At 36.7% G+C, this 25,686-nt stretch overlaps 4 protein-coding genes across 5 annotated transcripts; 2 read left to right on the top strand and 2 right to left on the bottom strand.

Moving 5' to 3' along the window:
* Positions 1-1,999: 1,999 nt before the first annotated feature.
* LOC117786755 (serine/threonine-protein phosphatase 6 regulatory subunit 3) lies at positions 2,000-7,401 on the bottom strand. Of its 2 annotated transcripts, XM_034625120.1 has the most exons (11): positions 7,140-7,401; positions 6,803-7,002; positions 6,369-6,693; positions 5,843-6,156; positions 5,621-5,759; positions 5,441-5,559; positions 4,816-5,374; positions 3,590-3,654; positions 3,067-3,527; positions 2,445-2,970; positions 2,000-2,375 (listed from the first exon to the last, which is right to left on the bottom strand). In XM_034625120.1, the coding sequence occupies exons 1-11, from the start codon at positions 7,197-7,199 to the stop codon at positions 2,219-2,221; spliced, it is 2,925 nt and encodes a 974-aa protein (XP_034481011.1). In that variant the 5' UTR covers positions 7,200-7,401; the 3' UTR covers positions 2,000-2,218. The 2 variants fall into 2 exon arrangements, with proteins under 2 accessions (XP_034481011.1, XP_034481010.1); XM_034625119.1 differs by having other exon boundaries at positions 2,445-3,527.
* Positions 7,402-8,100: 699 nt separating this feature from the next.
* On the top strand, positions 8,101-9,134 carry LOC117788260 (methyltransferase-like protein 22). Its single transcript, XM_034626958.1, has one exon. It carries the CDS (start codon positions 8,247-8,249, stop codon positions 9,075-9,077), a length of 831 nt encoding a protein of 276 aa, XP_034482849.1. The 5' UTR covers positions 8,101-8,246; the 3' UTR covers positions 9,078-9,134.
* On the bottom strand, positions 9,119-11,116 carry LOC117788259 (decaprenyl-diphosphate synthase subunit 2). The gene is made up of 3 exons (XM_034626957.1): positions 10,449-11,116; positions 10,199-10,388; positions 9,119-10,140 (listed from the first exon to the last, which is right to left on the bottom strand). The coding sequence occupies exons 1-3, from the start codon at positions 10,790-10,792 to the stop codon at positions 9,334-9,336; spliced, it is 1,341 nt and encodes a 446-aa protein (XP_034482848.1). The 5' UTR covers positions 10,793-11,116; the 3' UTR covers positions 9,119-9,333.
* Positions 11,117-11,724: 608 nt separating this feature from the next.
* LOC117787486 (protein nervous wreck) lies at positions 11,725-20,434 on the top strand. The gene is made up of 10 exons (XM_034626029.1): positions 11,725-12,180; positions 12,461-12,589; positions 13,001-13,230; positions 13,314-13,841; positions 14,335-15,223; positions 15,283-15,925; positions 15,998-16,060; positions 18,139-18,164; positions 18,243-18,630; positions 18,712-20,434. Exons 2-10 carry the CDS (start codon positions 12,569-12,571, stop codon positions 19,110-19,112), a joined length of 3,189 nt encoding a protein of 1,062 aa, XP_034481920.1. The 5' UTR covers positions 11,725-12,180; positions 12,461-12,568; the 3' UTR covers positions 19,113-20,434.
* The last annotated feature ends 5,252 nt before the right edge of the window (positions 20,435-25,686 follow it).

Below are 25,686 nucleotides of genomic sequence, written 5' to 3'. Positions count from 1 at the left end.
CGTATGTTAACCCTTTCCGATTGAATTCGACAGTTTTCATTGAAGTTTACAATGCATTAGGTAAGGCATTTTGCACAAGGGAAGGATTCGGTTTTTGGATATTAAACAAACATATCATATTTGGGGAAGACAACACAGGGACATATAAGTATGTATGCTTTATATATACTATTGCATACATCGATTTTAATTGAGTATTTTATTTAATGCTAGATCAATTGAACTGCAAGCTATGTAAATCGTTTATTGCATTGATTCAATCTCTGATATCTCCTTCAATGTAAGACATTATTGCAGTAATTATTGCTGTTTGTTCTACTGTTTAATTATTTTGTGGTGTGTGTGTGTATTTGTATGTAAATGTGCCAACAACAAAAATTAATTTTTTCTTTTTACTTGGTTAAGTTATATTTCACAATGTATTTAACTTAAGTCTGTGGTTTCTTGTTTTGTTCTTTTGTTTTTCATTTTATCAAATACCCTGCAACTTCATTTAATTATCACAGTTTACATCAGAGATAGTTTAAACATTCTTTTATGTTTCATATACATATTTTTGCAAAAATAAAGCAAGCGATTTGAAATTTGTGCAAGCATTTGTATGATTTTCTTTTTTTTGGTTGGAGCATACATTCTCATGCCAAGCCTCGTTTCTTGTAATTAAACAAGTCCTGAAACTTACGACTAAACTTTAACATAAATTTATTTATTTTTTATTATTCCTTAATTATTTTGTATTTCAAATCCCCATGCGCTTGCCTAATACGAAGCTCGCCATTTGAATTGGTGTATTTATGTATTCTGTGTGCTATCGCGATATATAAATATAACGAAATCGCGGCGTAACGGTTGAACTGATATGTTGCGTAAATACCTTTTATTGCAATTGCATTAGTTAACTATTATAAGTAATTGAAATTATTAAGAATGGGATGTAAAAAATTATATAAAATAAACGTCAATTAAACTTTTTAAGTAGTTATGTTTTTATTTTATAAACGTAAATATAATTGTAATTATTTGGAAGCAAAAGATGGCATAATTGTTTATCCTTTCGTTTTAACACAAACATTTCTCAGGCGACAAATTTCAATATATCAAACGCAACAACAACAAACCTCTTTAAAATTACACAAAATATATAAATATATGGTACGATTAAAATGTCTTCTTGGAAAGTCTAAATGATTTGCTTTTTTTCGATTAAAAAAGTAGAAAAATGATATAGTTTATGTGATTCATATATATAAATATGAATATGCTCAGATTATACGTGTCGGGGCGAAAATGCTTGCTGTTGTCGTTTTTTTCTTTGTTTCTTGTTTTTAGTTCTCAGTTTTGTACTTTCGACGTTGAATACATTTTTTGGTGAAACTCAATCGGTTAAAGAAAATAATAGTAAGAGGGCATAGTATAAAAACATATACTAATTGTGCTTGCAGCATATGTGTGACGTGTGTGTACATGTATGTGTATGCTTGTTGTATAGATTTCATTGTTTTTGGTTCTGTTTCAAAAAAAAACATACAATAAATACAAGAGTCCAATTAAATATTACAAAAATAATAAACGTATAGTACATCAGTATATTCAGATCAAGCTTAGAACAATTACAAAATTTCTTTGTTGGTACTTCTAGTAATGCTCATTTCTTGTCTAAAACATTGAGAGTATTGTAGAATTGTAGAAGAAACTATTAGAGATACAAAAACAAAATACAGCTTATATTTTAATAAATAGGAAATTGGCAATTCGACGTGCGAGGAATTGAAGGAATGAATAACATATTTTCCAATTCATCATCTTTATCTTTATCCTTTTACTATTAGTTTTTGTTTTTCCTTTTGATTTGGGCGGGCTCGGGATTTACAAATACACAAATCGTTTGTTGTACTGTGCAACCTATATGTATATAATATATATATATATATATATATATATATATATATATATATACGCATCGATGCTATATATAGTATGTACGTATAGTAGTAATATGTAGTGTAATGTAGTGTATATATATTCAATTAGGCTTGTAAATATGTATGCATGATTATGTATAAGAGATGACCAAAGAGCAAATCAAAGGCTTTTATGTTTACAACTTTTCGACATATTTTATGCTATACAAATTGCAATTGCTGACGTGGTTTTTTGTGTGTGTACGTGCCTCTGTACCTATACGTGTGTGTGTGTATATATATATGTCTCAGAACATTTATGTGGTCGTTGTTGCATTTTCAGCATTGGTTTTTGCAGCTGCTACGTTTATACTATCAGACTTCTGCTGCTGCGGCTGCGGCTGCTGTTCCTGATCCTGATCCTGCTCCGATCCTGTCGTGATTTTGCTGCTGCTGTTATCGTTGACATGATTGCTGTAATTAAATGATATATCTATATAAGCAAGAATCTTTTCGAAAATACTTGCAAATAAGTACTCTTACAATTCATTAGCTTTACTGGGTCCATTTGAAATTTGTGCAGGATGTTGATCTGTGGACATGGTACTGAGACTGTTGCTGCCACCTAATGGCTTGGTCCACATGCCCTCATCATCCTCATAGTCATCCTCGCCATCTAACAACACCGACTGCAGTCTGCTGACAATGGATGTGGCAGCGGATGCTGTTGTTGCACTATTGTCGGCATCGCTTAGTTCGATAAATTTATCGCTGATAGCTTTCTCCACATTCGCATTGTTGTCATACTCTGCTTGCTGATCGTCTGTCTTGGTTGCAGTCATGGACACATCGTCCTCGTTATGCGTTCGTTGCTCCTCAGCGCTGTTAATCCTTGAGGATAGCTCAGTTTCTTCAGTCGACTGTGATGCATCGATAATTGTTGGTGGTTGTGTCTGCGGCATACCCAAATCACTGCCGAAGGTGCTGAAATGTGCATCGAAATCTGCAAAGTTGTCACTGTTAAAATCCGTCCCCCAGTTACCGGTACTGGGATTAACAGTGTTGGCATCTGTGGAGGCACCCGTAATATCAGCAAATTGTACGTCCATGTCCCAGGGATCAGCAGCCAGATTGTTTAATGTGATGGAGTTCTTAGTAAACATACCATGGCCATGACCATCGCCACTGCTGCCGCCATGCTCATCATCGTCATCATCATCATCGTCGATATTCTGGCCAAATTGAAACAGATACTGATCGTTGTCCATTGTAAATACAATATCCTGAAGGGTGTTATCCAAATCGCTATAACAAACATTGCTGTCCGATGGCGTCCCAATGTCCCATGTATTTTCGCCCAGAAAATCCTTAGAGCCAGCATTGTACTCATTGTCCTCGTGCGGATTACAGTTGGCCAGTAGCTTACTCTGCTGCGACACTGCCTTCGTAAATTCACCTTCCTCAGCATCAATCAGCGATTGCCAGAACTTAAGCTCTGAATCATCCACAAAATTCGATTCAATCAAGGCAGCGATATGTTCAGATTCTGATATACAATTCGTAATATGTCTTAGAATTTTGATAAGGTGGCCCATATAGCCTAGTCGTCGACCCTTGTCGGCAGATCTGTGAATGTCAAAGTGATAAAAGTTCATCTATTTATATGTTAAATAATGCTGTTTACTTACTGCGCTTCTAAATTGTGACGCCAGTAATTGACCAATTTAGATACCAGCTGGCAATTGACAATCAGCTGAAAAACCATAAAAGTTGCGAAATTAATATGATATAAGACTCTTCAACCTTCATAAATGATGGTATATGAATACCCATAAATTCATGATATTGATTCATAAAAAAACCTTTTCATAGATCAACTTTTATATAATTCTCCTTTATTTTTGGTAACAATAATAAGTTAGTAAAAAGTTGCCTAACATTTTAAGCAGGGAATAACACCGGATCTGGTACCGGAACCGTTAACCGAAACTAACAGTTTCATTTCTAGTACAGGAACTGAGACCGTAACCGAATGAAAATTATCTGTCAAGAACCGAATACCGAAACGTTTGTAGCAGTACGGTTGCGGTTAAAGAGTTGACCAACTTTCAACTGTCATAACTTGATCAAAACTGAACCAATTTTCAAGCGGAATGTCATTTTAATCATGATTTGACCTCTTAATTCATTCTGCATTCAAACTTTGTTCAATTAGAAAATTTAATTATTTTCGACCAAAATTCGGTTTCGATGATAAGGGTCCCCCCTTTGTAATTTTGAAAATTGAAAATTTTAAACCTCAAGTTTTCACGTTTAATCAACTCCCTATATCGTAATTAGTATAAAACAACACTTCAAACTTGATTCTGAGACCTTTAATTTTTTTGTAAAAAATCATGTGAAATTGAACAAAAATATTGACTTGTAAAGTGTAAAGTGGCTAAATCCGTAGTCTGACCAACTTTAAACTGTCATAACTTTATCAAAACTGAACCGATTTTCAAGTGGAATGTCATTTTGATCATAATTTGGCCTCTAAATTCATTCTGCATTCAAATATTAAATTAATTTAAAAAAAAAAAATTTGTTGTCCTAGGTCCAGCTAATTATTTCGATGTCATATTTATTATAAAACGACATCTTTACATTTTAAAATGTTTCAAAATTGATTTGTTGCACGTTACGTACCGGTACTGATACCGAAACCGAATGACAAAAACTGAAACAGAACCTTTTACCAAAATAGTTATTTAGGGACGTACCGGATCCGAAACCGTAACCGATACTTGTTTCGGTTTGATTCCCTGATTTTAAGGTATCTTAAAATAATGATAAATTTTCAACCGATCAACTAAAGTAATCTTTGCCAATCCCAACTTTAGAATAATTATTTTATTTAAATCGTAATACTCACATATGTTTGCATCTCAGTGGGCGGGTTATTAATTGGCGTTTTGGTCTTATCAAGATCATTTTGAGCTGGCTGCGCATCCGTCGTCAAGTTTGGCTGGGGTTGAGCATCGGCATCAGCAGCAGACGCCTCATCAGAATCATCAGTTGGTTCGGGTTTAACGTGATTCTCCTGGGCGGCATCTGCATCAACTTCCGTTGCATTTTCATTATCATTTTGCTCTTCAGTGACAGATGCTTCTTGCTGAGTCGACGCAGACTCCAAATCAACGTTTGGGGTTTGTTCATCGTTGCCGCCCTCAGCGCGTTTAGCATCGTTTAAGGCATTTTTCGATTCCACCTCAGCTGAGATTGAAGCAAAAGTCTCCGCGCCCTTCATTATGCAGTTAAATAAGTAATCATCCTGGTATATGTCCGTGCAATCGGTCGAGGTTGTGTTGTTAGACAACTCATTGTAGAAGACCATATGCAGTGCTTTCTCCATCTCACTGTGCAGAAAATTATTCCAGCAGTATTCCTTGAAATAGTCGAGCAGTAAATCAAAATAGTCCGTAGCACAAATACTAAAACAAAACACGATCATCAATATTAGTGGAAATCTCTTGGAATCGACTTTTAACGAAACTTACGCCTGATGAATGGTCTCGTGCTTTGTCTCCAGCAATGCGGTGAAGACGCGACATACCTGCAACCGCGTCTTACCAAATGGTGGCGACAGCACCGCAGCCGTGGTTTCCAAGCTCGGTTTCTGCAAGCATTTTACGACTTAATGATTTAAGATATCAATAGCAGAAGGGTCAACAACAAACCGCTGGTGGATTCTTGAGCACATGTACAAATTCCTGAAGTCGTGGCGCTATTACTGTGATCACAGTCTCCTGTACTTCCAAATGAAATTCACGCTCCCTTTTCTGTAACAAACGCTGGCGATCCGAGTTTGGCTCATCACTGTGTTATAATGAGATCAATGAAAAAAGCATTAGAAATATATATAAATTGGGGGGTGGAAACCTTTAATAAATATGACTCACGTGAATGTTATGGGTTTGATAAGCGTAAGTACAACCGATATTCCTGATAAGATGGAGCTCTCTAGAGCGTTTGGTTCCAAAATCACATTTAACAAGGCTTCTATTGTCTGTACGGATTCAATGTTTCTTAATATGGGATTCGAGCCATCAAAGGCCGGCTCAAATGAATCGTTCTCCTGTTCAGTTTGCCGCATTAGACGACCTTGGGTAATAAGATCACAGAAAAAGTCCGCAACATTTGCATGTTTATCGGTTTCTTGAGGATTACGCAATATTGCAATCAGTCTCTCTACAATTTTATCTTCAGTTAGCCACTGTAATAATAATATATTAAATAAAAATCGTTAGTTGGATAAAAACTATCAGTAGTTACTCAAGGGTTGATAGTTTGGATATGTTCCGGTTCATAATTTTATTTTCATATGGATTATTGTAATTATTTTGTTGCTAATAAATCATTTAATTAATTGAGATAAATAAGTGAACCGGAACAGACCAAATTAGTTTAAATGTTTGTGATTGTTACTTCGTATAGGTTGCGCTTTAGTTGACCACCATCGATGTCCTTCATCATTTGCATTATTAAATCAGGTATGACCGGTGTGTCAAAGTGGTTACAAATGAAATCCAAAAAATTCTTCTGCGATTTAATATACTCCAAAAGTTGTAGGCACATTTGTTGATACAAAAACCAATCTTGTTCAGGCTTTTTGGTAAAGAGCATGCTAAACGTTTTACTAAAAAACGATGATAGCAATGGATTTAGCGGTGGTTTCTTTTCCAGATATGAATACAGCAACTGTAGCGTCTCCGCATCGGACAGTAGCTTCTCATCTAGGGACGGCAGGCCGCTGTTTGTGATCAAAATCAATAACAAATAAAAATAATCAATTTAATATGTGACTTGTTGCAGGGAGCAAGGTGATGCAAAAGGGGTAGGGAGGGGTGGTTGTCACTTACAGTGTAAGTATCTCACATGACATGTTTGCATAGCGAAAACGCTGCGCCATGGGAACATCCTCGGAGGGTTCCGTAGTGATTAGCTCGACAAGTCGTCTAATGACTTCGGGTCGTGTTAAATAGTTGACGAGGTTCTTTTTTAACGTTTTGCATTCCTGCAGTATATCCTCCTCGTCGAGAAATTCCTCCACCGTAGAACTCTGAAGATATATACTTATAATTGTAGCAAATACGAGTTTTCTTACTGCTAAACACACACACACACACACACACAAACTCAAAAAGAAAAACAGATCGTGTTCATCGCACAACGACGACCAAAGGAAAATATACCAACCTCCTTCTCCAGCAGCGCCTCTATGTTGGCAGAGGGCGCATAACCCTTGTCCCAAAACATTTTTCGCACGTACGTCTTGGCGGTGACACTTTCAGGCTTGGGGATAAGAAATTTATAGCAAGCTTGCTTTGTTAAGCTTGATGTGTGTATTGTTGCACTGATTTCGATCTATTTCGATGCACAGCACTGCTGTATTTTTACACTTTTACAACGATTTTAATAATTTTTCACCCAAAAATTGCGTTGCCACGCTGATGTAAAAAGGGTACTGTTGTGCTCAAAATGGCACTGTTAAACTCAATATGGTAACAACCAGTGCTCGAAATGGCAAAAAATAATCGGACATTGCAGGACTTTTGAGCAATAATTTGGCAAATAAATAATAATGTTATGAACATATTTAATTTGAAATTAGCTCAAATAAAGGCAACCTATTTTTTTAATGCTGTAAATTTGTTGTACCTCAGGGGGATAAGATGCGTAACAAAGTTTAGTTTGGTTGAATCCAAAAAATTGACTAAAACCTTACAAAAAGTCTTCCGAAATTCTCAAATTTCCAGCTTTAAAATTATAGAGTTTCAGCTTTAAGCTAATTTTGGAAATTAATATCCGTGAACCAAGCCTGCCAACCTGTCTTTTGATGCGATATGACTATTAAAACAAGATGGCAGCACTTTCCAACTTTATTTCTAAAAGTGGCCCACACACGACAAACATGTTCGATGAGTTTGCTCGCTTGTTTAAATTTTTTCAAATTTGCTACGTTTTCAATAAATATTTTAATCATTTTTATCGTTGACATATATATTAAAGTGATTTTTTGGTGAGTTATAATTTAATGTTCGCTTACAGCGCCACAGACGATGAGCATGTGTCGAGCCACTCGTTGAAAATTTAAAATTAAAACGAGCCGAGCCGAGTATGCTCGTCGCACATTCTGGTCGTGTGTGGGCACCTTAAAAAGTGCGGGCAGTGTCAATGCAAACAAAATATTGTCAATGTCGCTTGCCTATTTACGATTTTGGCGATCTGCCAGCACAGTTGCCAAATTATTAGTTGGATGTATCTGTTCCGGGCACGAGCATCGCCTACAACACCTACAATACGATGTACACGGTGAGGTCTGAGATCTACAGTGAGACCAACTATCAGCCTGAGAGCAGTGAAGATGGTCGCATCGTGTCCAAGTTCCGCTTTCGTTATCCTCCTCCTGGTGAAGGTGTCGCTACCGTGGACACCGATGGTGACCTGGACGTTCAACGTTTACGGCGTGGCACCATAGAACTCGAGCATTCCGGGGCCACAGAAATAAAGTTGGTTGGTCTGCAGGTTTGGCGCGGTGCGCTTCTCCTGGCTGACTATTTGTTCTCGCGGCGGAAAGAGCTCGGCTCCAAGACAATCATGGAGCTGGGCGCTGGTGTTGGTCTCTCCAGCATCGCTGCCGCCATCCACAACAGTGGTCACGTCTACTGTACGGATGTGAATCTGGGAGACATTCTCACGCTAATCCGCAGCAATGTCCAGCGCAATGCTCAACTGCTCCAGGGCCAAGTGTCAGTTATAGAGTATGACTTTATGGCTCCCAAATCGCAACTCTCGGCTGAGCTGTTGGAGGCCATCGATCTCAGCGATGTCATAATGGCAGCTGATGTCATCTACGATGACGCACTCACCGACGCCTTCGTGGCCGTGATCGAGCACATTTTTGTCCGGGCCAAAGAGTCGGGCAGGTCAAAGTGCATCTACATGGCTCTGGAGAAGCGTTACGTCTTTACGCTGGAGGATTGCGACTCTGTGGCGCCAATGTACGAGCACTTCCTCCGACAGACTGCCCACAAGCCTTGGATCGTTGACCACATCCCGCTCGACTTTCCACAGTACTTTGAGTACGAGCGTTGTCCCCAGCTGATCCTCATGCGCATAAGCCAGAGACTGTAATGATTATAATCTTAAAAATGTTAAATACAATTAGATAACTCTTATTTGTTAAAAAAACTTTTACTTTATTACTTTTTGTTATAACAAATTCATTTCTGTTCCCTCGAAACTCATATAAATATCCTATGCTTATAGATTTCGTCTTGTCTCATTCTTAATTGTCTGCCGGAATATTCGAATCTGAAGTTCCGCTTTAAGCTAGTGTCATTGTACTATAATTAAAACCTGAACCCGTTTATCTGGTGCATTCAGTGCGTCACAAGTCCTGCATCGCTAAAATTATATTCTCCAGCGCCTGGCGTGCATCCGTATCCGGGAAATGCTGCAGGACACTGAGTGCCGCTGCCGTGTGCTTGCACTGCAACTCCTTTGTCTTGGCTAATGCTGGTCCAGCCACAATGGCCTTGTGTATTTGATCGTAGTCAATGAGCTCCACGGATTTCTTGCCCGGCTCAAGCAGCGCATACATGCTGGGATCATGCTCCAGGTGGAATAGAACTGGTGCACTGACCAAGCTGAAGGTGGCATCCAGTGGTAGAGTGGGACACTGGAAGATCTCTGCGTCGAGGCAGGCTTGCCAGGCCAGAGCCAGATGCTTGCCAAACCGATAGGCGTGGCGTTGCATCTGCTCACTTTGCCCGGCCAGCTTGAGGGATGCTTGACAGGATTTGCCCAGCAGACTGCCAGCATTGAGAATGTTGCGGCATTCCCATTCCTGCTCGGGATTGCCCAGCACCTGGGCAATGGGCATGGGCGTCATCACGTCGTGCTCGTTGAAGTCGACGCCGACGCTGAGCGAGGGACGCTGGAAGGTGCCCGGCTTGAAGGGCAGCGGATTGTTCTGCTCATCACGTTCACCGATGAATTCCGACTCGGAGAAGTCGCGCACTGCGGACGAAATGAGCTCGACCACCTCCTGGTTGCGCAGATTGGCCAATTCGGCACTGGAATGTCCCAGCAGATAATCACCAGTGAGCAAGCCGATCTTGTTGCCAAAGGACATGTCGTCAAAGGTGGAAACATCCTGTCCCGCCTGAGTGCCCGATTGCAGATTAACCACGCTCTAAACGGAATCAACATGGATATACTTGGCAACTGGATAAATGTAGAGTGAGACTCACATTGTGCACCAGATGGGAGATGCGTATCATTTCAGTGACCTCGGCCAGCGCACGCTGGGAGTGGAGGACGCCAGCGCTTTTGTCCTGCTCCACATCCGGGATGCTGGGTGCATGTCCTCCCGCCTTGGACACGAGCAGCACAATCAGTCCCCAGGCCTGCATGGTGTTCTTGCCATTGTACAAGAGATGTCTGTTGAAGATTGAGATTAACTGGAGAGTACTATGAATATGAATATGGGATTGCACTTACTTGGCTGTTTTCATTAGCGGATGTGCACTGCCCACCAGTTTGCGCAGGTGCAGCGCCACATTGGCAATCTCATCACTCAGGAGCCAGCGCAGACTGAGGAACGAGGTGGGATAACCCACAATCCGCTCCGCCTCACTCACGGCACGATTCCAGTCGTGTCTCGGTGGCGGCGTTGCCTGTTTGCTGCTCACTGTTGACGTTGCCGTAAACCGTTGTTGTTGCTGCTGTTGTTGTTGGTGGTGTAACTGAGTGAAAGTTGTCAGCAGTGCAGGTGACGTTCGATGGAGGCAGTGCATCCTTTGTCGCACCACCTGTTGCATAATCAGCGAACTGGCTCTTTGCATCTTGTACTCGATTTATAACTCAATTTAATGCACAATTACACTTTCAATCAGCTCCTCATGTAAATTCCACACTTTCTGCTGTTGCTGCTGCTGCTCTGTAACAAACTTGGCACTTGACTGACGAAAAGTGAAATCAGTTTTGAATCGGGCGTAACTTCTTCGTTGCTGTTGTTGTTGCTACTACTGCTGTTGTTGCTGCTTCTTCGCTAGCGGCCCACTTTTACAATTGGCTAAAGCGGCGCCACAACCGTTTTGTTTGTTTGCTCTTGACTTGGAAACAGGTTTTCGTGTGGTCTCCCACTTCCTCCGCCCGCTCCCGCAAGCATTTTTGTTTGTTTGTACGAGAAATATAGTAGCCAGTGCTGCCAACTTGATTTAAAAGGCTTGTCGCCACAAAAACAGGGCTGGCAGATTTGGTTCGCGGACTTATCAATTTTCAAAAAATATAAATTTTAATAAAATTTGTGAAAATATTTTAGAATATAAAATCACCCTTTTTTCATCTAATTTCGAGTTAAAACTGTTCTTTAAATTTGTAATTTATTTAATTATTATTCCCAAAAACTAAAAATGTTTGTTTGCGCGCCGTTTGAAAATTTTTAAAATTAATTTTGTCGCCAAGGATAGTGCTGCCATTTTTCCAAGATAAATTAAATAGGTGGCGATTCTTGCTAAAACACCTAAAAAACTAAATAGGTGGCGTATTTTGCTAAAATAAATAAAAATAAATAGGTGGCGTCCTTTGTCAATAAAATAAATCGTAGCATACATTGAAATTTGACTGCTTATCAAATATTATCAATTGAAAAGCTTATTGATAAACAAACAAGCATACTTATCAGTATGCAATAGGCCAACTGCTGTTGAGTTTTATATTTAGTTATTTTCAGTCAACTGAACTCGTGTCACTGTTACAGCTTAAAAGTAAAAGCATGTAAAATAAAGTGTAAGAGAATTGTTATCAAACGATGGGTAAAAAGCTAAAAAAAGCAGTTGGAATTTGAATTTGATGCATGGCGCATGTGCTAATTGTGACAACGCCATGAATGAATATGTTGTGCATTGAGCACACACCCTTGATTTTCATCAACCAGAAAAAGTAGCTCGCTCACTCTCCACTTTTCTCTCTCTCTCGCTCTTTGTTGGTTCTGCTCTCTCACTCACGGTGTATGTATGGAAAACTGCTACAACGGTATTCAAATCGAAATCGATAAGTACGCAAGGAACAGCGTGAAAAACGCTGCGTGAAAACGTGAAAATTGCATTTCAATTGATTAACAAAATAACTTTCCATTAAAGTATTTTGTATACAACTCGATACAACAACAAAGCATGTCCAAAAAAAGTGTTAGCACATAGAATTACTTGAAATCGTAGTGCCAGAAAAAGTAAAAGAAAAACTTAACGAGCTTTGCCTGAATAGAAATCGATACAAGCAAAAGGGCAAAGTGACAAGGGAGGACAGTAGTGGGCTGCTCCAGTGAAAGTTTTCATCAATTTTTAACATTATTTGATTATGTAAAATTGCATTTAATCTGACTGCCCAATGTGATGATGATTTTCCATATTCACACACGCTTTAATTACATAAGTTTTGTTTGATACATCATTAACTATAAGCTTTTCATCCTCTCACTTGTCGCCGCGCCCACCACTTTTCATTTTCAGCTGCTTGAGGTAATGTAAAGTCATTTGATTGGAGCTCGAAAACAACAAACCGCTTCTGCTTGATAGAAGAACTGTGCCCAATTTTGTGCTAGTAGCAAAGCTATCAGAATGCAGCCGCCTCCACGCAAGGTAAACCAAGACAAAACCTTATTTACAGTATGTCAATTAACTATTTTAACACAACAAAAACATAGTATACAGTGAGTCAAGAAAGTGTATGAAAAACAAACATTTAAATATTTGTTTTTTAATCTATCAATTTTTTATTTTCAATTTCTATCAATTGATCTAAGAACCCCAAACCACTTTTTCTTTTGTACGCTTAATTTTAATCTAATGGAAAAATAATAATTAAATCATTAGCTTAGTTTGATTCTTTAATGACTTGGAAATCATTTTGTTAAATATCATTGATTATTATTATAATTGAAAAATATTTGGAAATATATTTTTTTAAATAAATTTGAAGCAAGCTTTAAACAAGCATCCTTGACTTAGAATAAACAAATTAAATGATCACAATCTCATAATATTATGCAGGGTAATTATGTGAAATTCCTGAAGAATTTGCACACGGAGCAGGTGGCCAAGTTGCAGCTGAAGAATCAACATGAGTGTGATCTTCTCGAGGATATACGGCAGTTCACTCTTAAGCGATCGGCCATTGAGAAATCATATAGCGAAGGACTGCTTAAGATCTCATCGCAGTATCTCAACAAGAAAATCCCAAATATACCTGATATCAAAATGGATGGCATGGAGGAACGTTGGTAAGTGCAACACTTTACGTGTACTTCTTATTTTACCTTTACCTATTACTTAAATAAATCAATATTATTATGATATTGAATAGGAATATGTGGAGCGTTTGGCGCACCGTGCTTGAGGAGAATGAGAAATTGGCCCGTGCTCGGCTTGCCGCCATTGAGGTATTCCAGCAACAGATTGCCGATGAGTCCAAGGTGCTTCGGGATTACAAGCTGGCCATTGCCAAGCGATCGCTCTCGGGGATTGTCAATGTGCAGAAGGAGCTCCATTTGAGCGTTGGGGATGTCGACAAGACCAAAAAGTCGTACTTCGATGAGGAGCACTGTGCCCACGATGTTCGCGACAAGGCCAAAGATATCGAAGAGAAGCTGAAGAAGAAGAAGGGGTCCTTTTTCCAGTCCATCACATCATTGCAAAAGAACAGCGCCAGAGTCACCTCTAGGAAGGAACTGCTTGAGGAGAAGTCTTCCGGTGCACGAAATGATTATATACTCAGTCTTGCTGCTGCCAATGCGCATCAGAATCGTTACTTTACCGTCGACTTACAGACAACGATGACCACCATGGAGAATTATGTCTTTGAGCGCGTCGCCGAGTACCTGATGCTAATGGGGTGAGTACGACAGTTAACTATCCTGAAAATGTGGATTTTAAAATTATGTATAATACAGGAAGCAATGCCTTACTGACACTTACGGATATATCAGTTTACCGATTTCTTATTCTTTTTTTGTATACTATTCACACTCACAGAGACACTACTGTAGTATATTTCTTGCTGCAACTACTTACTACTATTCTTCTCTTATCAGCTTAACACACACACACACTCTTTTTTACTATTCACAGTCATAGGGACACCACTGTAATAGAGTCCTCAAAATAGCTCTTATTGTTGTAAACGATTCCTTACTGAGACTCTTTTTTTTAATTATTCACACTCATTAAGACACCACTGTAGCGTGTTCTTACACAGAGACACCACTGTCAGCTGTCTTTCCGTTCATAATTGTATTTAAAGTCAGTCGTAATTTAAATTGTATTTTAAATTAATTCAATATATATATTTCTTTTATAAATACCTAATAATATTATTTTATTGGTAGACGCACGGAATTGCTCACTTGCTCGGCCACGCAGAACAGCTTTGGCAAGATCCGGGATCAGGCGCAGCAGCTGACGAGGGAATACAATCTGCAGTGTTGCTATCTGTTCTATCCGGTGCTGAAGCAGCACATCCAGTACGACTTTGAGGCATGCGATAATGATCCGGTGCGGAAGGTGACTACGGAGCACGATTCAGCTACCGAGACGCTGACCAAGGAGGCAAAGAATTTGGCTGGTCGAGTAGTTAAGGAGAATGCGTCGATACGGGAGCATGCTAAGAAATTGGCATTGTGCCAATCGATGCGGGATGCAGGACAGCGGTCAGATCCCAATGATCCTAATGGGCCGGATTTAGATACCAAAATCGATGAGTTCCGCGATCAAATACGTCGCTCCGAGACGGAAAAGGCCAAGGCAGAGGCGTGTCTGCAGTGTCTACGTGATGGTGGCATCAACGTGGACGAATGGGTCCAGGAGGCAGAGATTATGGGTGTGCAGGAATTGACGCGTTCGGCTAGCTCCATTTCCATGCGCACCGATGCATCCGGTCAGGGTGAAAATCCCAGCTCCGACTCGTTCTACGATAGCGACAAGGAGGAGGCGGCTGGAGCCGCTGCCGCTACCACTTCCAAGCCCAAACAGGAGCAGCAACTCTCGCGGGATCGCACCTTCAGTGACAGCGATGAAGAGCCCGAGGAACGGGAACGGGAACGTGTTCAGCCATCGACTGCGGCACCTGTACCCATGATGACTGCCAGTGGCGGTGCAGGCGGTTGGGATGATCCGACTGAGGTCAACTGGGAGAACGAAGAGGAGGACAAGGATGAGCTCATTGTGCCCGAGCCCAAGGAGGCAATCTTCAAGTGCACAGCGCTCTACAGCTACACGGTGAGTAAGATGCTCAATGGGGTTTATGTGGAACTAATGCAATCTATGCTCGTTTGCAGGCACAAAATCCTGATGAGCTCACCATCGTTGAGAATGAGCAGCTCGAGGTTGTGGGCGAGGGTGACGGAGATGGTTGGCTGCGTGCCCGCAATTATCGGGGCGAGGAAGGCTACGTGCCACACAACTATCTGGACATTGAGCAGGACGCCGCTGGTGGATCTTCAGGCAATCAATTGCGCTCACAAATCTCATTCTCATCTGTCGATTATACTGTTGACAATGAAGATCAAACGGTGGACTCAATGCAGTCGCCCGATCAGGTGTCTGTCATCATGGCACCACAGAAGCGCATCAAATCCGATGTTGAGTGGTGCATTGCACTCTACGACTATGACGCGACCGCCGAGGATGAGCTTACCTTCGAGGAGGGCGACAAGATTAAGATCATTACCAAGACAGCACATGGGGTTGACGATGGCTGGTGGGAGGGTGAATTGGATGGCAAGTTTGGCAACTTCCCATCGCTGGTCGTCGAGGAGTGCGATGAGATGGGCGAGCTGCTAAGCGATGGAGGCGACGAGTCACCGCCACCAATGGCACTACCCAATTTTGCATTGCCACCGGCACCCGCATTGCCGCCAGAGTACGCACATGAATTGTCGGACATAACGGAGGATATGTTCGCCTCACAGGATACGGCAGGTGAGTGCCGACTAGAATGTAGTTCTCTAGATATTTTATATCAAATCTGTATATTTTCTCGTTGTGCTCCAGATGAGGATAGAGATAGTGGTTATATACCAAACGGCGCTGCAGCTCCCAGCATGCCTCCGCCAGGTAAATAAGCTGCTGCCCCTACAAATTCTCTGGTGGCACACACTTGTCTCTTTCTCTCTTCTCTATATCTATATCTTAAAAAAAAAATTCAGCTCTACTTTTATTTCACACAATACCGTTTCCTATAGTACAAATCTTTTTTATTTCACCAAGAAAAGAAAAGTATTGTTTTTACCTGCTTCTATATTCTCTAGAGGTACCTAAACTTATTCTTCAAGTGCAGCTCGTCTAACTACTCGTACTAACCACTACCAAAAATTCTTGTACCACCACCACAACCATCACTGTAACTATTCTCCATCACTCTCTGTTAATGTGCTATCTACATCGATCCAAAGTCAAACACCTAATCAAAACTATGTCTATAAAATGTCTTAAGAAAGTGTAAAAGGAAAGAACTTAACTACAATTCTTTACAGTGTTCTTTAGGCTTAACAACGTGTGTCCTCTGTGTTTGTGTGTATTGGTGTTACCTGCTATGCCAATGTCAACGATTCTATTTTCGAGATTCTCTTAAGTTTTATTCTGCTTCGTTTCTTTTGTAATATATTTATATATTTATATTTACGATTCTTTTTGATGTCGTATATTGAACAAATTTATTCTAATTGATTCTTATTATCTAACTATACTTTATGAATCAGTTTAAGAGTTTCTTATATGTATTTTAAATCCAAAACGTTACTGTTCTTGATTAAACTCAACTGTTGCCTGTTTTCAATCTCTCCCTAATTTAAAAAATACATAAATTAATTAATAATAAGTATTCAAGTATTTGTGCAGGCTTTAATTACCTTTCTACCTGATATAACTACCTCATATTGCTATCAATACTTAAACCAGGGAATAACACCGGAACCGTTACCGAAACCGTTAACCCTAACTGAAATAAATTCTCTGTCAAGAACCGAATACCGAAACGTTTCTGCCGGTACGGTTGTGGTAAAGCTGCTAGCTCAAAGAGTTGACCAACTTCCAACAGTCATAGCTTGATGAAAACTGAACCGATTTTCAAGCGGAATGTCATTTTGATCATGATTTGGCCTCTTCATTTATTATGCATTCAAATATTTTTGAAATTTTTCAAAAATTTATTTTGCTCTAGGTATTGATTTCGATTCTAAGGGTCCCCCCTTAGGATTTTCGAAAATTCAAAATTTTAAATCTCAAGTTTTCACTTGTAATCAACTCCTTATATCGTAATTAGTATAAAACAACACTTTAAACTTGATTCTGATACCTTTAATTTTTTTATAAAAAATCATGAAGAATTTGATAAAAATTTTGACTTGTAAAGTGGCTAAATCCGAAGTCTGACCAACTTTAAACTGTCATAACTTGATCAAAACTCAACCGATTTTCAAGCGGAATGTCATTTTGCTCATGATTTGGCCTCTTAATTCATTCTGCATTCAAATATTTTTAAATTCGTTCAACAACTATTTTTGCTCTAGGTCATGATATCATATTTGTTAAAAACGACATTTTAATATTTTATAATGTTTCAAATTTGATTTGTTGTACCGTTAAGTACCGGGATAGTTAAATCGGAACGTACCGGAACCGAAACCGTAACCAATATTTGTTTCGGTTTGATTCCCTGATTTAAACTATAATAAAATCTGCTCCGAAAATAATTTGATTTATTTTAGTGTATAAATGACAGAATACCCTATCTGTTAAATAAACCTGATTGTATTTACCATATTATCCCTAACAAAAAATGAAATCAATCTATTCTAGTTTTGATTTTCACCATAGTTTTTACCTTTGTCACTTATTTAACGTATGTATATCGCATGTGCATAAACATATCTTAAAAGAATTGTATAAATATAATTTTTTATTTGATGTATAAGCTTTAGTGTATACCCTTTAGATGAGTATTTAGCTCTTGAACATATTCCCAGTTCAAGATCTCATACTTTCACTATTGATTGAGTTTTAACGTTTTACACACTTGATAAAGGGTTTTTATTTTGAAATGAATATATAATTTAATTTAATTAAAACTCGAGTAACGATCAAGTGAACTAAGTGAATGGTTTCTCTCTCCTTTATATTTAATGCTAACTTAGTGCTTATTCAAGAGCCTGGCTTGGAGGTAACACATACCTAAAGAAAACATTTTAAAAAATGGTGAAGGTCTTTTATTAATGTATTAATTTGTTGGGTGTTGCAGGACGATCTCAGTGACGATGGGAAGATGCCACCGTCAATGCCGCCACCACAGTTAGCCAAAGGACTGGAGAGCAGTGTAGCCAAAAGCAGCGCCAATGCGAATACTTTGAACTTAGGTATGGCACAAATAATTGTTACCGCTGCAACCCCAATGGTTGAAGACGGTGCCGATAAATCTTTCCCACCAGTAGGAGAGAGTGAAAAGTCAAAGACCCCTGCGGCTAGCGATAAGCAGCAGCAGAAACAGCAGCAGCATCAGCAGGAGGAGGAACCAGAATCCAAGAAACATCCAGTGGTGGATAAAAAGCCCAATATTGTGCCGAAGCCAACGGCTAAAGTGTTGCAGCAAAAGCAACGGTCGTCACAGGCAGCGACAACTGTACAAGAAGGTAATGCTCTTGATGGAGGCGGTCAAGTGGGGCCAGCTGTAACCATAACACTGACAGAATATCCTGTATCCTGTAACGCAGAGGATCAACAGTCGAGCCTGGATGCCACGGACACGGCCTCGGATGATGGGCCCGTCCTTCCAGAAGCAGAGGATCCATTCACTGAGAAATCCACTGAAGTCGGCAGCAATGCATTTGAAGCGAATTTTGAGGCCAATTTTGATGCCAATTTTGATGACGCGTTTGCCAGCGGTGCAGGTGCAGGTGTAGGTGTAGGTGCAGGCGAAGGTGCAGGTGCAGGTGGGGTAGGGGGTGGAGGTGGGGGCGAGAAGTCCCTCGAATTGGATATGAATTGCGAGGCACCTGCCGAGGATGTCATTGAGGCGCCCAAACAGGTGGTCGGTGGTAGGGCTAGTATACCCGAGGAATTGGACTCAAATCAATTGGCACGTTTGGAGAATCTAAAAGAATCGAACGCCTAAAGAGCGTCGAGGTCTCAATCTACAACTTAAATGTTGCTCGCTATATTTTAGGCACTCAAGCAAGGAGCACAATATGTTCTATATAGACTATATATTCACGGACAGTTATATAGCGCTCATAGATGCACCACCACTACCACCACCACCACCAAACAATCCACTCTGTTTGCATTTAAGATTGTCCTCTAAGAACTGTAAAAAAGAGGCTCGATTTGTCTTTTAAACATACCCAAAACATGCAATATTTAATGAAATAATAAATGTAATACAACGACGCCATAGTGTACACAGCTCAATGATCATACCAAGCCCCATACTATATATATATATATATATATAACTTAATTACTATACATAAAAATGCATATATCACTGTTTATATATGTATATTAGTTTGTAATATGTTAAAATCTCTAAAATACAAATGATATGTATAGCAGGCGTGTTCCAAATTCTCCTTTAGCAGCAATTTCACTCCCGAAATATTTAAAGCTCGTTTTTTTGGATCAGTATAGCAGTATAGTATTAATTGATAATTATCAACGATTCGCAAAGAAAGCTTTACTTATTTTTATGAAATTGTGGCGATAGTAACATTCTGAACTGGTCTGCATATAAGTATATCAATATATGTATATTGTAATCGTTATTTGAATAGGTAACTGTCACAATCGTTGTAGTTTTAGTTTATTCTCAGTTCAAATATCAATTAATAATCGAGCAATAATAAGTACACATATATGTATTTGTATATATCTAAGTCAACTATACAGTAAAATATTTTAGAGAAAAACTATATTTTAATTGTTTAAACGCTTAATTAACAGAAATATTATTAGCCAATGCAAAAGTTTTTACAAGCTTTGAGACAATTTATAATTTACAATACTCAGTATACATATGTACTTATTGTTAGCACATATATAAACAAGGAATTGTGTGCATCGTAGAAAATTTCAAATTTAAGTTTTATTTCAGTGATGCACAGTTTATTCTAATTAGTTAAATTATTTGCGTCATTCAGAGTCTTAAATTTTAGTCAAATTACTTATCTCGGTTTATACACCTGAAATGCCTAATTAAATGTTGCAAATCGAATATCTATAAAAATACTCAAAGCTTAAATTTCAAGATGAAACTGATTACAGTATGTGCAGCCCTCTTATAGTTAATTTAATTAAATGAATAAATATATATCTTAAAAAATATATATATTAACAAAGTAATTAAAATATACCCCAACGTATTGTATTGTATGTTATTGTCAAGTGAGGTCATAAAACTTCTGTTTAATGAACAAATAAATTAATAAACACATAAAATAAGTCGTGTTTCAATTGTTAATGCAATAATTGTGGTTCGAAAAAAGAGTCGAAAATTACATTTTTGTGACTATATGCAAAATGATGCCTCGTTTCCCTACCCATTTAAAAGAATTGTTTGCTTTAATTTTTTTTTGGTTTTTACATATTTTTATTCGTATTCGCTTCATTTGCAATATTATAATAATTATCTTCTTGTTTTGGATGTTTCCCACTCTCATTAAATTTAGCATTCAACTTAATGTTATAGGTTCTATTTGGTTTTGATTTTCATCGTTTTGTAACATTTATTGCGTGTTTTTTGTTTTGTTATATGTATGTGTATTTTTTTTATACGCTATATATATTTTATTATATTTTTGTCTTTAGTTTTTTCTTCTCGTTTCTTTTTTTATATTCTTTTATTTTATTTTTATATATATATAACGAAATTAACACAGTCAAAATTTGTGATCAGTGATCAATCATTACATACGCATTACGCTTTAAATTATTTGTTCTGTTTTGTTTTTTTTTTACCTTACTTATTTTTTTTTTCATTTCATTTATTTTTTTTTTATTTCGGTTTTATTTCGTTATAAACAGTTGCATAATGCTTGCTTATCTACTATTTCGGGTTATTATACTGGGTTGGTTATTTTGAGCAACGAAAATAATGTGCAGTAAGTATTCGATAAGTAAAAGTAATGCCGATGAGAGAAAGAGATAAGTTAGGAATAAGGAGAAATAAAGAGAACAAATAGTAATTGACAAGAGGCCAACTTGTGAATCAATAATCAAAGTGGAAATTATGATAAGAATTGACTGCTTCGTGGGAGTTGTTGTTATTCTTGTGGTTTTTGCTGTTGGCTGCTGACGGGGTGAATAATCATAACAAATATTCATTTATTGCAAATAGGAACTTTTATTTAATGGACGGATAAACAAAAAATTATAGATATGCTTTGTAGCATTTATAGAATCTGTCATCATGGTATTAACAAATCAATAAAACCTTAAAAAAATCTCAGAAAATTAATTTAATCGCAAGTCTGCAGCAGTCCGGAATAGATTGAGTTGTGCTGAGATAATTGAGTTGTTTGATAATGACGTCTAAGTAAGTACATACTAAATAAATTTTTTTTTGCATGTTTCTCTACAAATGCCTGAGCAACAAATTAAATTAATAATTAGATAACAAGATTTCAGTAATTTAAAAAATTTCAATTGTGGTTCCTTTTTAACTATATGTTCAATAAAAACTAAAAACAATTTCAAATACAAAACTACAATAAGGTGTACAACCATAAGTTTGTTTGAATGTGACTGTGTGTATTCAATTTCATTTTGCAAGTTGATTTGTGCAATTTTCCAATCTTTGCTTATTGGGGGGATTAACAACTATCAATAATTATATTTGTTTCATAAACATTATATTATATTATTATTTTTTGTTGCATTAAAAAATGTTATGGTGCATTTTTATGAATGTATGTCTGTGTGTTGTGTATGTGTGTTTGTGTGTGTGTGTGTGTGTGTGTGTATTTGGGGAAGCGTATTTTTATTTTTAATAATTTTATTGTGATTTATGTTTCAACTCGAACTAAATATTTATCTTATGTTTGTAACTGTTTTTTAGTTCTTTGCTTTTTGTTCATTTGCTTATCTAAATACTTTAGAATTTTATTTTTGAGACCATCATACATACATATATATAATGCATACAATATTATACATAATCTATACGTACAAAATGTAATTATTACATCATGTACATACATGCAACATCATGTCTTATATACGAGTATGTATATGTAACTCCTTATGTATACATATTTTATTTCTCATGTTTTCACTATATATATAAAACGCTGGTGTTGGTGCCGCCGTCTAAGCGATGGCACCAAAAAATGCTTCAAACATTTCATTGTGTTGTTGTTTTTCTTGTCGTGTTTTTGTTGTTGTATATAAGTAATTCATTTCAGGGCTTGTGTCATTATTTGTCCTAAATGCTTTGCCACTTATTTATATAGTTTTAATTTAACTTTTATTTTCTATTTACTTATATACTTAAATACAACTAAATTTTAATAAATTATATAAATAACTAGGTGTACAGTAAAAAAGAATATGAAAAGTAAATACAATTAACTTAATTAGTTGTCCTTGTTCTTTGTTTGTTTAAAAATTCTCAGCTATTTGTTTAAAACTAAAATGTTTTGTTTACTTTTCTTTGGAAATACGCTCCGAAACCGTTGAGCAGCTATTTGTTGTTGTTTTTCACGTCGTTTTTTTTTTAACTTTTGCATAGAACTTTATTATAGATAAGCCAATGCATTATTCATTTTCGCTTGTGTTCAATTTATAAACATTTTGATTTAAATATTTTGTTATGTTTCTTCTTTATCATCTTGTTTTGCATACGAGTATAATTGAATTTCGACATCTGTTTAGCTACAAAATATATATGTATATACGCATATATACCTAAATTTTGTATTTGTTGTCTTTATCACCGATTTCACTTGATGTCGAGTTTGCCTTTACTGCCTGTTTCTGATTCTATCTATTTATTGAAAAATTGTGTTCCTAAGAATATTCTTTTTCTACATCTTATTGTTGTTGTTCGTCTATTGGTAGATGTAAATCAATTGCAGTTGCTTTATTTCAAATCCATGTATTTAAGTACTTGGCTCAACTGATCCTTTAGACTTTGTAGCATACAAAAATGATGCGAGTGTAAGTGTGGGTGTGTTTGTGTGTGTGTGTCTAGATAGTTAATAAAGTAATTTTCGTTCAGATGCTATATTTTTGTTGGATTATAGGTGTGGTTAAGCATAGATCAATTACGTGCAAGACTATCGATAGTATTAACGGGAATTGGGTGATTCCAGCCTCAAATATATCAGTAAGAGACATATCAAAAAAAACTTAATCTATATTTAAACGGATAGGATTTTATTTGATATATTTCTAACTAATATATTTAAGAATGGTATCGATACCCTTCTGGGGATAATACTATTGAGAGTCATGCTCTAACATGATATATATTATGGGCCACTTAGGTTGTACGAGTATTTAGGAAAGCTGTGCCTTGTTGACTGTGTAGAATTAGCTATTTGTCTTCGATATTCTCGTCTCCAAACATTTAGACAGTATTGAGCCTAGAATTTAAATTTTATATTCATTTTCTTATTCTTTATGGGATTACTGTGTATATAAAATAATTTGTTTTTGGTTTACATATAAAAAACTCGTGCTACATATAGGTGCTTAAGTACATTCTGTTATTGTTAAGTACATTCATATCATATATATATCGCATTGTATATATATCTATGTATTTTATGCTTGTGATGTTGTATGCATGAATGTATATGTGGCTTTGTATAGCTATCATTCTTGTTTTATCCATATCCATTAATTGTTAGATGCTACTCATGTGGGGTATATCTCAGCTTTAGCTATAACTTTAGCTAACTGTACAAAAAGCTTTAGCCTTAGATATAGCGCCTATTAAGGCGCATTCACATCGTCTTAGCATAGCTATAGCTATTAAATTAAAATTCATTGATGATATTTTTTATGATCTCGATAATTTTTACTTTTTGTTATTTTTGTGCCAGGTTTTTTGCTTTTGCTTTGTTTTATTTTTATTTTCTTTAACTCACTTTCCTTTTTATTCAAACTAAATATTTCGAGTGACTTATTCAGGAACTTCACCAAAACTTTAAATATGTTTAGGGTGTACATGTGTGTTAGTGTGTTAAACTGTGTATGTGTGTGTGTACACTTAGCTAAGTTAAATGGTGCATTTGTCTTCACTGCTATATTAATCGCTTATTGACTCCTTGAACGTTTTACTATATGTAATTATTTTAATTAGCTAATATTAATTAATTCATAATTTCCTTGCGAAGTTTTGCTCCTACTTTGCTTTTCAGAATGTGCTTATTTCATTTTAAGTACAGTATATACAATTGTTCAAATTAATTTTCTATCAACTACCCCCATTTGTTAGACAACTATTTGTGATCCTTATAAACTAGGTTCTTAGGCAGTTTCATTTAAATTTGTGTACATAAGTATCTATAGCTATATATTTTCGACTTGCATCTCATTTATTGATTTCAAAGTATTCCGTATTCATTTATAGATTTATTATTTATTAATGGTGCCGCAAAGTTGTCTTGAAGATGGATTTTGTGTGCAATTAAAATATGTTTTCATTGGATTTCTTATTAGCTCGTTTTTACATTTTTTTTTTTGGGTTTTCTATGAAATCGGTAAAACTAAAATCATTCATTAAAATTCAGATTATTAATCCGTATCATTTTTTTTTTTGTTAACAACTATTTTTTTTTGTTTATGACCGATGCCTTTTCTTCTCAAAAGGCGCAATTGAAAGTAATATTGTACATAAGAACTTTATCTTTATTTGCATTTATTTAGTTTAATGTGCAAATTACTAAAAATTTTAGATTTTATGGTGGAGTAGTTTTATGTTTCTTTTCTTTTTTTTAAACGAATTAAATTATTTCATTTATGTGTATAAGTTTGTTTTGCATTTTGAAAACTTATCGTTTTAAATTCCTAAAAAATTTGGCCATTTTTCTTGGAAGCGCTAAAAAGTGGTCAGTTTTGAGAAATTAAATAAGATAACTGATTGGGGATTTTTAAATTTAACTGCGTGCAGCCATATGGGATTTAATGAACCAAAAGCATAAAACTAAAGCTAACATTAAAATTAAAACTAAGTTTGCCTAAATTAAGGAAGACTCATCAAGTGTCAGCTTAGGGGAAGTAATGGGCAAAGTAAATTAATAATAAAATGAGTTACCTAAGAATGCCATAGCCGTTAGGTCGACCCTATAAACCTCTATAGCCAAATACATATTTTCACACGTATGTACATATATCAATGAGCAAATGGCTAGGCAGTGATTCTCGGTATCAGACAGACAATTACTTTTAAAAAGAGCCCTTTAATGCTGTTATCAATTAAAATAAATATAAATGATTTGAAAATATCTTATTATCTTATTATTTTTTCTTTTCATATTCGATTGTATTTCCGGATTCTCCAATTTACTTATGTCAATTGCATCGAGTGTATTAAAATTTGAATCATGTGAGTCTGCAATAAATTATTGATTGTGCTATTATTTGTTGTTTTTGCCTTTGCATTTATCTATTCTGCGACTGTTTCCACGACATATAACTCTACGATTTGCTATATTTGCTTTTGATTATTCATCGTGTTGTTGTTG

This window comes from Drosophila innubila (genome assembly GCF_004354385.1).
Source record: "Drosophila innubila isolate TH190305 chromosome 3L unlocalized genomic scaffold, UK_Dinn_1.0 0_D_3L, whole genome shotgun sequence".
Classification (NCBI taxonomy): domain Eukaryota; kingdom Metazoa; phylum Arthropoda; class Insecta; order Diptera; family Drosophilidae; genus Drosophila; species Drosophila innubila.
This window is presented reverse-complemented; position numbering and strand designations above follow the sequence as displayed.

Excerpts from the sequence above, each read along its gene's own strand:
- LOC117788259 (XM_034626957.1), bottom strand. The coding sequence starts at position 10,792 with ATGCAAAGAGCCAGTTCGCTGATTATGCAACAGGTGGTGCGACAAAGG. Across the intron at positions 10,389-10,448 it reads CCGCTAATGAAAACAGCCAA|ACATCTCTTGTACAATGGCA; the intron begins GTAAGTGCAATC and ends AATCTTCAACAG. Across the intron at positions 10,141-10,198 it reads TCTCCCATCTGGTGCACAAT|AGCGTGGTTAATCTGCAATC; the intron begins GTGAGTCTCACT and ends GATTCCGTTTAG.
- LOC117786755 (XM_034625119.1), bottom strand. The coding sequence starts at position 7,199 with ATGTTTTGGGACAAGGGTTATGCGCCCTCTGCCAACATAGAGGCGCTG. Across the intron at positions 6,694-6,802 it reads TCATGTGAGATACTTACACT|CGGCCTGCCGTCCCTAGATG; the intron begins GTAAGTGACAAC and ends GATCACAAACAG. Across the intron at positions 3,655-4,815 it reads CCACTGAGATGCAAACATAT|CTGATTGTCAATTGCCAGCT; the intron begins GTGAGTATTACG and ends ATGGTTTTTCAG.
- LOC117788260 (XM_034626958.1), top strand. The coding sequence starts at position 8,247 with ATGTACACGGTGAGGTCTGAGATCTACAGTGAGACCAACTATCAGCCT.
- LOC117787486 (XM_034626029.1), top strand. The coding sequence starts at position 12,569 with ATGCAGCCGCCTCCACGCAAG. Across the intron at positions 12,590-13,000 it reads TGCAGCCGCCTCCACGCAAG|GGTAATTATGTGAAATTCCT; the intron begins GTAAACCAAGAC and ends AATATTATGCAG. Across the intron at positions 15,224-15,282 it reads CAGCGCTCTACAGCTACACG|GCACAAAATCCTGATGAGCT; the intron begins GTGAGTAAGATG and ends GCTCGTTTGCAG.